Genomic DNA, 14,523 nt, shown 5'->3' on the forward strand with positions numbered 1-14,523 from the left:
TCCAGAGTGGAAGGTCTGCAGTAACAGGATAGCAGGATTGTGTATACGCTGAATTTTATAGTTTGAACATGTTTTGTGTGTTCTCCATGAACGTGCCTTCACATATCCACCAGAGGTCAGCATTTATCATTTTAATGGAATCAAATGGCTCAACAATTACTGTACATCCAATTGTTTTGTTAATTGTTTGTTAATCTATATTTTGTTGCTGCACTGACGTTATGGTGCAAAATCATGTGACCATCACTGCCATCCTTTTACAGTGTGTCTAGTCTAGGATGGTTATATTATAATGCATTTAGTTCTGTAAAGATGTAGAGCACTGCTGTCAGTCCTGCCTCAAAGTCATCTACATATATAGTGGAAATGAAACTATTCTGATTGTGGGAGGGAAGTGTATTATAGCATTTATTGCTCTACATCATTCTTTTGATTCTAATCTAAATATTCTGAGCAGTTCATGCAGCTATTCATTCATTCAGTTGTGGCTCAGTATACTGTAGTCACTTGGTGGCTAGTTCCTACATACAGTGCGCATGTGAGAGGTAAATTCTTTCAAATCACATGACCCAAAGGAAATCGAAAGGATGCCAAAACATTTAAAGCTGCGTGTCCTCACAGGATATGCACCACTGTATCACCCAAACAGGCGGCAATAACTACGCTCTTAGGTACACTGACCATGAATGTCTCATAAATAACTCACTTATAATCATTTGCTTTAGTTTGTCCTCAAGAATCTGTGGTTAAGTTCTATGGTCACATAATTTGTCAAAGTGATAAAAAAGAAAATTGGAATACAGCATAAAACAACTTCCTCAATTCCTCAACTTTCTCAATTTCAGAGTCATTACTTGAGGTAAACCATCACCACTTCTTTCAGCGGGCACAACAGCTGAGGTAAGATTTTTTTTTCTATTTATACTGATAAATGTTGAATAAAAGTTTCTTAGGATGGAGATACTAGAGAGGGCAGTCATCTTATCATCAGTATCATTAAATTCATGGAGTGATGCAATTATTTTTTGCTTCTGTCCTAATACTTCTGTTGATCAAGTGAAAGTGAAAAAAATCTTAACTTTATAATTTTCTTGTTAGTTTACCTTTGTACTTTCACTCTCCCTTCTTGAACACACTTCATTTATTGTATATTTTCTGTGATTTAAATTAAATACAATTAAACAAATTCATAAAGAATAAATAGTTTGCTGGTGCAGCACACTTGAGTCAGTTTAACAGTAACATGTCTGAACTGACAAATAAATATTCTGAAATATTAAGCTTCAAATATTCTGTTCTCATTTGGTTTTGTTTTAGGTAATAAATAATGTGTAATAATGTTTCTTGTTCACATGTTGTCTTCATTTCTTATTGTAGCCATGGGCGGAGGACCGTCAAAACCTGAGAGTAAGATACTCAAAATATTTCAGAACATTGTTTTAACATATACAGATCAGAAGAGCACTTTGCACATCTATTTCACAAGACAAAAAAAATCCAGCAGATTCTTCATTTGTGTTGAAGTTATTGCATTAAAATGTGACTCATGTATTAAATCAACATGTGCACTTTACTTGTCAGCTTTGATTAAAGATTGGAGGAGCGTACCATGGGGGTGAGTGATGTGTTCAATTTGTGGTGCCTCTGGTGTTTAAAGGCTTTTCTCATATTTAAAAACAAAACTACAGAACTGCACACATTCCTTTGTTGAGACTGCCTTTTGTTATGTCATTTCCTGTTTGTTGTCAGTTTCAGTAACATAGTGGTTCAATGTCACTGTTGTTTGTGATACTATGCAGCAACCACAGATAACGTGCATCATATACAAAACTGATTTAGATAAGAAAATCTAAAATCTAATCTAACTCTTTCTTTATTGAACAGCAACAACAAGAGAGATCTGCAGTTTGTGGAGGATTATCAGCCTCATAACAATGAAGTCCAACAGCTCAGTGTTCTGTTTTATGGACCCATTGGTTCTGCCAAGTCCAGCTTCATCAACTCTGTAGAAAGTGTTCTACGAGGCAGAATCACTGTTCGAGCTTCGGAAGATGCAACCACTGGAGAGAGCTTCACCACAAAAGTATGACCCTTACCAAAAAGAAGTTTATTCAAGTGTGCTATTAGTATACTTCTTTTAAACTTTAAATACGAGTACTTAAAGGGACTATTTGTAACTTTCAGAAATGCTTAACAGCGACACCTGTGGCCGTTAAGTCAACGAAAGTCAGCATCGGGGTCGCGCTTGCTGGCTCTAAATAGACATGAACGAGCATCGCTCAAAACAGTGAGTTGACACACATCAGCTAAAACCACAATATCACTCTATATTTCAGCTGCTTGGCAGTAATGTTAGCTGACCAGACGAAGGTCTCTCCATGAAACAATGCTGATCCTAGTGTTGGCTTAGCCTGCTGAAGCAGGAAGAGAAACGTTATCGTCTCCCGACCGCAGCCGGAGTGAACAGGGTGACGATAACGTTTCTCGCTGCGGAGCTCCGTCACTTCACAAGACACGGAAACCTCTGTTGGTCTGGAGGAGCTGCAGCAGTTATTTCTGCACAAACGTCCACTGTACATTCACTAGATATTCTCAGAGCTAAACTAACTCTTCTGCAGTGTGCAGTGTTTGCGCATGAACGTGAGGTGGAACGAGAACGCGCACGTTGTGTGAGTGAAGACAAGCAGGCAGCGGAGCGGTCTGTACAGCGTAGCCACACGCGAGCGCGCATGTGCGAGCGTGCATGGGACACCGACCCGGTAGATTTATACGTGTAAAAAGTTACAAACAGTCCTTTTAACAAAATTATACATAAGTATACTTGGCTTATACTGACAAGTACACAGAAAAGTCTAAGTGTACTTGGTTTATAGGCTTACTTGTACTTAATCTTTTGATCAAGATATACTTAAGAAAAGTGTAATTAAGTATTCTTGCCTTATAGGCCTACAGAAAGGTATACTTGGCATGTAGTTGTGCTTACTTTTTGATAGAGTAGCCTGTTAAAGTGAATCACTTTTCAGTGTGGTTTATCTGAGGTCATGTATTTCATGCACTGGAAAACTTTTCTTCCACCTAGTATTTTAATGTGCAGCTGCAAAGATGATTGCTTTACACAGATCCGGTGAGCAGCAGTTGAGCAACTAGTTGTGGTGAAACTATTGAGCAAGAGGTGAGGGGTGGTAGTAACAAAAAATAATCGAAGAAAAGGGAAGTGATGAAGATGCATGTGAATTGAAAATTGAAGCCATAAAAATGGATGTGAAGTAAAAAAATTGAGTGATAAGTTATCAAGTGATTTGATTAATTTAAAGCTGATTTAACTAAAACAGCCGTGATATGATGAAAACAGACCCATGTTTCATCATTTTCCTCATCTTACATTCATCATTCAAAACACAAAATTGCCATTTATCATTTAAGGAAAGTGGCCTCAACAAAAAATAATTGAAGAAAAGAGAAGTAATGAAAATGAGTTTGAATTGTGCGATAAATTGTCAATTGATTTGATAATTTGATTGATATTGTATTTGAAACAGTGTTGCTCTGATAATCAACTGTCGACCGTTCATCATTCACAACAACATTTAATGATGAAATATGGCTCTGTTTTCATCATATCACGACTGTTTTAGTCAAATCAGCTTTAAATTAATCAAATCACTTCATCACTTCTATCACTCCATTTGTCATTTCACATCCATTTTTATGGCTGCATCAATTAATTTGTTACTTCCACCCCTCATACAGACAAACTGCTTCATAGCCATTATTCAATAGGTGTCACTATCGTTGTTATAACTGCACTTTTCTGTTTTACAGTACAGAACTTACAAAATCCAGAAAGGACGACCAGGAACATTTTACCCTTTTGCTTTCTCTGACATCATGGGCCTTGAGGTGGGAACTAAGAGAGGAGTTTGTGTGGAAGACATCAAACTGGCCATGGAGGGGCATATAAACGATGGCTACACTGTACAGTACAATTACTGAATTTATTAAACTTTGTTGGATATATTTCAGTAATACAATCCAGCTGTGTGATCTGTTTTGCATAAATTATTTTATTCACATAAAGATACTATTTACATGAAAAAGTTATTCTTTGATTCACATTGTTTTCCAGTTCAATCCTTGCTCTAAAATATCAGAGGAAAATCAATACTACAACAAAACCCCCACTCTGAATGACCGAGTTCATGTTCTGGTTTGTGTCATCCCTGCCACCACATTAAGTTTAATGCCTGATGAAACTGTGAGAAAGATGAGAGATGTCAGACTTGCAGCAAAAGACATGGGTAAGGGTTAGTTTCTGGGTTTCATAACTTGAATCAAATAACCTGACAAACATTATTTTGATTGAATCAGATTCTGCTCTGAATCAACAGAGATTCCCCAACTGGCTATTCTCACCAAAATTGATGAAGCCTGTCCAGAGGTCAACGCAGATATAAAGAACGTGTATAAGAGCAAGTTCCTGAAGCAAAAGGTAAGTCTGGTAATTGAGTTGTGTTTCAAGTTGGAGTATTAGTTTGCTTCACGTTTTAAAATTTTAACACAAAAACTCCTTTGATCAGCACTTTCATTTCTTAAATGTCAAATTGTTCAAATTTAGATTGCTGAACTGAGTGCGGCGCTGGGTTTTTCACCAAAATGCATCTTTCCTGTGAAGAACTACTACTTAGAGATCGACACAGATGATGACACTGATACACTGATACTGAGCGCACTGAGACGGATGATTACTGATGGAGAAGACTTTGTCAACAGCCCGTAGATCTAAGCCTACATACTGCTGTGGAGGTCTACATCTTGATTTATCACATCGTGAAAAAAGTCCACATGAGGTGGGCAATATGGCTTTTTGGTTTTCATTTGCAAGCATGTAATGCATATAGTATCTGCTACAAATTATCATACCTCTACCTTGCTGAAGAAAGTCTGAACAGGCTTCATCACTCTTTCTACGCATTTGATTTTATTTTGCATTATTCCAGTGATTCTCAACCTTTTTTGGGCCAGTGATATAGATTTGTTATCAAACAGCTGCCAATCAGAGAGACACTTTGAGGCTAGGCAGCCAATTCGACTGTTATCAGTCCATTAAACAGGCGTTATCAGTCGCTATAAGCACCATAGATGTGGGTCATTAGGGACCTACTACGCCTACTACGTTATAAAAGTAAAAGTGATCTTAAACGGAACACTTTCTAACACGTTGTAAAAGTAAATGAAACGTCACGTTTTGAACAGAAACAAAAAGGCTTCTTTAGGTTTAGGCAACAAAACTACAACTTCTTTATGTTTAGACAAAATAAATACAACTTCTTTATGTTTAGGTAACAAAACTACAACTTCTTTATTTTTAGGCAACAATACTACAACTTCTTTATGTTTAGGCAAAATAAATACAACTTCTTTAGGTGTATGCAACAAAACTACAACTTCTTTAGGTTTAGGTAACAAAACTAAAACTTCTTTATGTTTAGGCAAAATAAATACAACTTATTTAGGTTTAGGCAATAAAAAAAACAGGTTTAGGCAAAAAAAACTACAACTTCACTTCTTTAGATTTATGCAAGGAAAATGCAACTTCTTTAGGTTTAGGCAACTACAATTGTATTAGGTTTAGGCAACAAAAGTACAACTTCTTTGAGATTAGGCAACAAAAGTACAACTTCAGTTCTTTAGGTTTATGCAACAAAACTACAACTTCTTTAGGTTTAGGCCACAGAACTACAACTTGTTAATGTTTAGGCAAAATAAAATACAATTTGTTTAGGTTTAGGCTTTAAAACTTTGACTTCTTAGCAAAACTACAAATTCTTTAGGTTTAGGCAAACAAACAGGTTTAGGCAACAAAAGTACAACTTTGTTAAGTTTAGGCAAAAAAGTTTTGGTTTCACACAGGATGTGAACTCCGGTCTCCTGGGTGAAATTCTATTCTATACCTAGCTTTCTCGGTGATCTACCATGTGAATAGATTTGGGGGCAGTACCATCCCCGTTGAGAAACACTACAATATTAGGCTATGTGCTAGTTGTGCTTTGTTTATTCAGGTGGTCATTTCTGATATAGTCTCTCAGGAATCATGAATCTGGTGATTAGCAGATAAAATAAATAATAAAATTGGGTGAAATTGGTTGGAAATTGAAACTTTTTCAGACTACTGATTACATATGCTGTACCTGATGATCCAACAGTATTTTATATTTTGTACCTGCTATATATTGAAACAGTGTGCTACAGTTACTGTTGTTCAAGTAAAACCGCAATAAATAACAAAAAATAATGAAAGTTGTCATTAGTCTCCTTTTACTTCATTCCTTCTAGTCCATACACTAGACTGTGATTCCTGCAGTATTATACCATATTATGGGATACAGTGGTAATGCAATAACATATTTTCAAGAAACCCCCAAAACTAAACTGAGGTGACAAAAATTTGGTGACAAATAAAAATTAAATTTATTGAAGAAGTAATTTCACCTCTGTCCACCAGAGAGCGTGGCAGAGTGCAATTAGAGGTGCTTGTCCATGAAAATTAAATAAATAATAAAGCTTTGTTAATTCAGCTTCAGGTAAATGTGCACCATTTGAGTCTGGGCTGGGGATTACGCATTAAATCAATGTTTTTTTTATTGACCAAATTGTGATTTTTTTTAATGCTCTCTGAAGTGTGTCAGTTCTTCACTCTATTTTGCTTATTTTATGTTTTCTTTATTGAAGACATGCTCATTAACAGAGGTACAAACAGATACATACAACAAAACAAAATAATTGCATATACATTTCAGAATGCAAGAGTTCATATTATCATATTATAATCATTTCACAATTTAAAAGTCTTAATGTTTTTTTTGTTTTTAATATTGTTTATGATAATGTTTGAATTCATTAATAAAGTGCAGGAAAGTTGGCTTGGTTCCTGACCATTTTGTCTTATGAATATGAAATTTTCCCAAAATGATAAATAATGTTATTAAATACAGCATGTTATTACCAATGTTATCTTTACTAAAATATATCATTACATCAAACATATTTATATCAACTTTCATCTTAAGTTTCTTTTGTAGAAAGTTGGCTCCATCCATCCAGAACATTCTTGTATATATACAGTGAAAGAATAGATGGGAAATACTCTCTTTTTCAAGTCAACATAAATCACACTTAATAAGCAATATCCAGCTTGAATCTTTCTAATATAAGTTTTACCTGGTAAATTCTATGTAATATCTTGAAAGACACTTCCTCAACTTTGTTATTGATGCAGTATTTATCACCAAGCTTTCTCCCACTGTACATCCTCAAATAAGGAAGACCAAAAACATCCAGATGAAGGCACAGAAACATAACTGAGTGTGTTCCTATAATGTTAGTCTCTTTCACTATATTAGAACCACCAATATAAATATTTCCCACACAATCTTCTAAATTGAAAGGTTGATCAACAGTACCAGGGTTACGTAGGAGTATAAGGACACTTTCTGGTTTAACAGGCGTTTTGAATTTATCAAGAAATTCTTTATAAGATAATAAATAACCACTTTTTTTTAAGTAATTGGCCAACTGTCAATATTCATTTATTAAACCATGTGTGATAAAAAAAAGTCCTATTTTTTTATATTGAATGTCTTTATTGTTCCATATGAAATACCTTTGGGGTGAAAAGTTATATTAGTAAGCTAATAACAGTGCTGTCAGTGCTTGCCTATGAAAATGTGCAAACTTAATCAGGATTTTATCAACATAGAAGTCACATTTTAATAGAAATTTGATACCACCAACTGGATCAAACAGGTAATTGGGGAAAATATTCCAAATACTATGCTTGTTTTTTAAGTATTCAATAATCAACTTGAATTATTAAGAGTGCAAAAATCTATATCTTAATAATACATCTTTAAATAATGAGACTTATTCCTCAAAATGAAGTTGTAAAGTCTAAGTCCATAATAAACACTCTGTGGAGTAATGACTGTCAAATAATCTTACGTTGTTAGCATGACGTGACGTCATCACGTGATCTGGTCAACAACTCAGCTGTTGTGATGGTGGCTTCAAGTACAGTCGGACATGAGGCCATTACAATGCCACCTGGATGAAAAAAAACAAACCAAAGTGACCTATATGACTGGAGAGCTCGTGATTCTTTATAACCTCCCAAGTGATGTCATGCATATGCCATTCTGTCTAAAAAGTATTGATACATTTATTAATATAACAAATTGCATTTATATTTCCCCCCCGGTGTAGTTTTCCTAAAGCAATAACCCTCTACAACACCTCACCTCTGTCTAACAGAGAACTCTCAGCTTTATAGTTTCTGTCTCAACCAGACTTCATTCTGTGCTAGTGTAATATTCTTGCACATGTTGAATTTTGCACATCTACATTTGCACATTTACTACCTTAATTTTTTTTTTTTTATTAAAAACAAAACATTGTAACTTGTATATAGTATCTTAGTATAGTATCTGGAAAATATTCCAAATACTATGCTTGTTTTTTTTAGGTATTCAAGAATCTACTTAATCTCTAATTAATTATTAAGAGTGAAACAAATTTATATCTTAATCGCACCCTATATATTTCTCTCTCTCTATATATATATATAGAGAGAGAGATAAATATATATAAAAAAAAATCAATATAATATATATATATATATATATATATATATTTCTTAATATATATATATATTTATATATATAATTTGTTTTTAATATTTATTTTATAGTTGCTGTTCAGGTAAAACCACAATAAATAACACAAAATAATGAAAGTTAGTCTCCTTTTACTTCATTCCCTCTAGTCCATACAGTAGACTGTCTTGTAATGCAATTACTCTGAAGTGATTCCTGCAGTATTATACAATAATATGGGATATAGTGGTAATGTAATAACATCTTTCAAGAAAACCCCAAAACTAAACTGAGGTGACAAAAATTTGGTGACAAATAAAAATGACATGTATTGAAGGAGTAATTTCACCTCTGTCCACCAGAGAACGTGGCAGAGTGCAATTAGAGGTGCTTGTCAATGGAAATTAAATATATATTACAGCTATGTTAATTCAACTTCAGGTGCACCATTTGAGTCTGGGCTGGGAATTACACATTAAATCAATGTTTGTTTTGTAATGATGAAATTGTGAATTCTTTTTTTATGCTCTAAAGTGTTTCGGTTCTTCACATACTCTATTTCAGAGTGTTTTTTGTGTCTCTTATTAAGCTTTGAAACAATTCAGTTATGACTGTCATTTTGTATGCTTTCTTTATTGAACTCATGCTCATTAACAGAGGTACAAACAGAAACATAGACAGTTGAAAAAAAAGCTTTTATACTTGCTTTGTGGAATAATAAAACCTGTTCAATACATGGATTTACAAAAACAAATATGCTTGTTTGTAGTGTGCAACATTAAATGAAAGACATTGGGAAATGAATTATCATATGAATAAATAATCCAACAGATTTGAATGTGTATTAGTTCATCCTGCACTTTTTAAAATATCTGTTTATTGAAAGTATTTTTTGTTTAATTCCAGCAGATTTGATTTCAAAATGCTATTTTTCCAAAGTCTGTTTTCATTTCATGATGCTGTTATTCCCCAATGACTGTTTTATTTCCTAATGCCACTTCTTATCACAAAGTCTTTGTCTGTGATAAAATAATTTCTTCTCTGACTGCATTTCCAACTAAACAAACCTATTATGCTTCAACATGGTCACAAATACAAAATTTAGTGTGGCTTCAGTTTGTATTTAAGAAACCATAGACATTCACTTGTTTTCCCACATAGACTTTCAATGAAATGACACAAGAATGCACACATTGTATGTAATTGTTGTGGCTATACAAATGTTCGAACAAACTGGAGCAAAAGTGCCCTCTGGGATGCCCCTATGGTAGATAAAACATAAGTGCCCTTTCAGTGGAGAAAATGTGATAAAGTGCCCTCTAGGGTGTCCTTTTAGTGGAGAAAACAAGATAAAGTAGACGCTAGGGTGTTTTTTCAATGGAGAAAATGTGATAAAGTGACCTCTAGAGTGTCTTTCTATAGGAGAAAACCAGATAAAGTGCCCTCTAGGGTGGTTTTAAAATGGTGCCCTTTATTTATTTTTTCCGCCCCTGCCCCTCAGACAGGCTGAGACTGCCACTGGCAGTCAGTATATTTGATCCCCTGGCCCTCTGGTATAGACAGTCCAGAGTGGAAGGTCTGCAGTAACAGGATAGCAGGAGTGTGTATACGCTGAATTTTTCAGTTTGACCATGTTTTGTGTGTTCTCCATGAATGTGCCTTCACATATCCACCAGAGGTCAGCATTTATCATTTTAATGGAATCACATGGCTCAACAAGTACTGTACATCCAATTGGTTTGCATTATTTGTTAATCTATATTTTGTTGCTGCGCTGACATTATGGTGCAAAATCATGTGACCATCACTGCCATCCTTCTACAGTGTGTCTAGTCTAGGATGGTTATATTATAATGCATTTAGTTCAGTAAAGAAGTAGAGCACTGCTGTCAGTCCTGCCTCAAAGTCATCTACATATATAGTGGAAATGAAACTATCCTGATTGTAGGAGGGAAGTGTATTATAGCATTTATTGCTCTACATCATTCTTTTGATTCTAATCTAAATATTCTGAGCAGTGCATGCAGCTATTCACTCATTTAGTTGTGACTTAGTATACTGTAGTCAGTTGGTGGCTAGTTCCTACATGCAGTGCGGTATGTGAGAGGTAAATTCTTTCAAATCACATGACCCAAAGGAAACCGAAAGGAAGCCAAAACATTTAAAACTGCGTGTCCTCACAGGATATGCACCACTGTATCACCCCAAACAGGCGGCAACAACTACGCTCTTAGGTACACTGACCATGAATGTCTCATAAATAACTCACTTCTAAATGATTATCTGCTTTAATTTGTCCTCAAGAATCTGTGGTTAAGTTCTATGGTCACATAATTTGTCAAAGTGATAACAAGAAAATTGGAATACAGTTTAAAAAACTTCCTCATCTTTCTCAATTTCAGAGTCATTACTTGAAGTAACCATCACCACTTCTTTCCACATGCACAACAGCTGAGGTAAGAATTGTTTTCCATTCATACTGATAAATGTTAGATACAATTTTCTTAGGATGGAGATATTGAGGGCAGTCATCTTATCATCAGTATCATTAAATTCATGGAGTGATGCAATTATTTTTTGCTTTTGTCCTAATACTTCTGTTGATCAAATGAAAGTGAAAACAATTTTATTTTATAATTTTCTTGTTAGTTTACCTTGAATTTTCACTTTCCCTTCTTGAACACACTTCATTTATTGTATATTTTCTGTGATTTCAATTAAATACAATTAAACAAATTCATAAAGAATAAATAGTTTGCTGGTGCAGCACACTTGAGTCAGTTTAACAGTAACATGTCTGAACTGACAAATAAATATTCTGAAATATTAAGCTTCAAATATTCTGTTGACGTTTGGTTTGGTTTTAGGTAATAAATAATGTGTAATAATGTTTCTTGTTTACATGTTGCCTTAATTTCTTATTCTAGCCATGGGCAAACGACAGTCAAAACCCCCTCCTGAGAGTAAGATACTCAAAATATTTCAGAACATTGTTTTAACGTATACAGATCAGAAGAGCACTTTGCACATCTATTTCACGAGACAAGTGCGTAGGAGATCAAAGGTTGAAAAAAAATTCTGTTGAAGTTATTTCCTTAAAATGTGACTCATGTATTAAATCAACATGTACACTTTATTTGTCAGCTTTGATTAAAGAATGGAGGAGCGTACCGTGGGGGTGAGTGATGTGTTCAATTGATGGTGCCTCTGGTGTTTAAAGGCTCTTCTCATATTTAAAAACAAAACTACAGAACTGCACACATTCCTTTGTTGAGACTGCCTTTAGTTATGCCATTTCCTGTTTGTTGTCAGTTTCAGTAACATGGTGGTTCAATGTGACTGGTGTTGCAGCAACCACAGAATACGTTCACCATATACAAAACTGCTTTAAACAAGTAAATCTAAAATCTAATCTAACTCTTTCTTTATTGAACAGCCACAACGAGAGAGACCTAGAGTATGTGAAAGAGTATCCGCTTCATAATGATGAGGTCCAACAGCTCAGAGTTCTGCTTTGTGGACCCACTGGTTCTGGCAAGTCCAGCTTCATCAACTCTGTCGAAAGTCTTTTAAAAGGCAAAATCACTGATCGAGCTCCGAAAGATGCAACCACTGGAGAGAGCTACACCACAAAAGTATGACACTTACCAAAAAGAAGTTTATTCAAGGGTGCTATTAGTATACTTCTTTTAAACTTTAAATACGAGTGTATACTTTTAGTTTGCTTTTTATGTAGTTATCAGAGATATAGTTAAGAAAAGTATACACAAGTATACTTGGCTCATACTGACAAGTATACAGAAAAATCTAAGTGTACTCAGGCCTACTTGTACTTAATCTTTTGATCGAGATATACTTAAGAAAAGTATAATTAAGTATTCTTGTCTTATAGGCCTACAGAGAGGTATACTTGTCTTGTAGTTGTGCTTACTTTTTGATATAGTAGCCTGTTAAAGTGAATCACTTTTCTGTGTGGTTAAACCGAGGTCATGTATTTCATGCACTGTAAAACTTTTCTTCCACCTAGTATTTTAATGTGCGCCTGCGCCTGAGCAAGAGATGAGGGGTGAAAGTAACAAAACATAATTGAAATCACAACACCCACTGACATTTATCGCGATTTTTTGTTACTTCCTCTCAAAATGTCAATCAAAAATCCACTTAAATTTTGTGTTGTGAATGATGAATGTATGATGGGGAAAATAATTAAACACGGGTCTGTTTTCATCATATCAAGACTGTTTTAGTCAAATCAGCTTTCAACTAATCAAATCACTTGATAAATATATAACTATATCACTCCCTTTTTCAATTCACATGCATTTTCATCACCTCTATTTTTATCAATTAATTTGTGTTACTTCCACCGCTCATACAGACAAACTGCTTCATAGCCATTATTCAGTAGGTGGCACTATTGTTGTTATAACAGCACTTTTCTGTTTTACAGTACAGAACTTACAAAATCCGGAAAGGAGAACCAGGGACATTTTACCCTTATGCCTTCTCTGACATCATGGGCCTTGAGCAGGGAGCTAACAGAGGAGTTGCTGTGGAAGACATCAAACTGGCCATGAAGGGGCACATAAACGATGGCTACACTGTACAGTACAATTACTGAATTTATTAAACTTTGCTGGATATATTTCAGTAATACAATCCAGCTTTGTGTTTTGTTTTGCATAAATCATTTTATAAAGATACTATTTACATGAAAAAGTTATTCTTTGATTTACATTGTTTTCCAGTTCAATCCTTGCTATAAAATATCAGAGGATAATCAATACTACAACAAAACCCCCACTCTGAAGGACCAAGCTCATGTTCTGGTTTGTGTCATCTCTGCCAGCACATCAAGTATACAGAGTGCTGAAACTGAGAGAAAGATGAGGGAAGTCAGACTTGCAGCTAGAGACATGGGTAAGGGTTAGTTTCTGAGTTTCATAATCAAATAACCTGACAAACATTATTTTGATTGAATCAGATTCTGCTCTGAATCAACAGAGATTCCCCAACTGACTATTCTCACCAAAATTGATGAAGCCTGTCCAGAGGTCAAAAAAGATATAAGGAACGTGTATAAGAGCAAGTTACTGAAGGAAAAGGTAAGTCTGGTAATTGAGTTGTTATTCAAGTTGGAGTATAATTTTGCTTTACGTTTTAAAATTTTAACACAAAACCTCCTTTGATCAGCACTTTCATTTCTTAAATGTCAAATGTTCAAATTTAGACGGACGATTTGAGTGCGACGCTGGGTTTTTCACCGAACAGCATCTTTCCTGTGCAGAACTACCACTCAGAGAACAGGACAAATGATGACATTAATACACTGCTACTGAGCGCACTGACACAGATAATTACCGTAGGAGAAGAATTTGTCAACAACCCATAGATCCAAGCCTACATACTGCTGTGGTAGTCTACATTTTGCTTTATCACATCGTGAAAAAAGTCCACATGTGGTGGGCAATATGGCTTTTTGGTTTTCATTTGCAAGCATGTAATGCATATAGTATCTGCTACAAATTATCATACCTCTACCTTGCTGAAGAAAGTCTGAATAGGCTTTATCACTCTTTCTGTGCATTTGATTTTTTTGCATTATTCCAGTGGTTCTCAACCTTTTTCAGTGCCCCCCCATCTATTATCCAGGTCCCTTACTGCCCCCCATCAATTAAAATGTAGGTTAATTGTCTCCCCTGAATATTAATATTGATTATTATCCTGTATTATATCATTAAAATCTTGTAATTTAATGCCCAATAACAGATTTGATTACTCTGAACAGCTGGACAATCATTATCATTAGTTTCCCAGGGAGCCCAAAAGCTATGTGAATAGCTTCTCGTAGGTCTCGTTATTGATAACAAACAGC

The 14,523-nt window shown here is 34.9% G+C and overlaps 1 protein-coding gene, 2 long non-coding RNA genes and 1 pseudogene across 3 annotated transcripts; all 4 read left to right on the forward strand.

The window, feature by feature from the left end:
- Nucleotides 1–14,523, forward strand: part of LOC119501332 — a 37,119-nt pseudogene that overhangs the window by 6,067 nt on the left and 16,529 nt on the right.
- Nucleotides 641–1,919, forward strand: LOC119501342. The gene is made up of 4 exons (XR_005209803.1): nucleotides 641–671; nucleotides 846–900; nucleotides 1,378–1,407; nucleotides 1,885–1,919. It is a non-coding gene; the product is annotated as an uncharacterized LOC119501342 (long non-coding RNA).
- On the forward strand, nucleotides 5,509–9,286 carry LOC119501338. The gene is made up of 3 exons (XR_005209799.1): nucleotides 5,509–5,601; nucleotides 5,692–6,479; nucleotides 8,989–9,286. It is a non-coding gene; the product is annotated as an uncharacterized LOC119501338 (long non-coding RNA).
- LOC119501335 (interferon-induced protein 44-like) lies at nucleotides 10,819–14,411 on the forward strand. The gene is made up of 9 exons (XM_037791652.1): nucleotides 10,819–10,882; nucleotides 11,051–11,104; nucleotides 11,576–11,611; nucleotides 11,793–11,826; nucleotides 12,085–12,283; nucleotides 13,099–13,251; nucleotides 13,397–13,568; nucleotides 13,653–13,753; nucleotides 13,879–14,411. Exons 3-9 carry the CDS (start codon nucleotides 11,578–11,580, stop codon nucleotides 14,038–14,040), a joined length of 855 nt encoding a protein of 284 aa, XP_037647580.1. The 5' UTR covers nucleotides 10,819–10,882; nucleotides 11,051–11,104; nucleotides 11,576–11,577; the 3' UTR covers nucleotides 14,041–14,411.

This window comes from Sebastes umbrosus, chromosome 14 (assembly GCF_015220745.1).
Source record: "Sebastes umbrosus isolate fSebUmb1 chromosome 14, fSebUmb1.pri, whole genome shotgun sequence".
Taxonomy (NCBI): Eukaryota; Metazoa; Chordata; class Actinopteri; order Perciformes; family Sebastidae; genus Sebastes; species Sebastes umbrosus.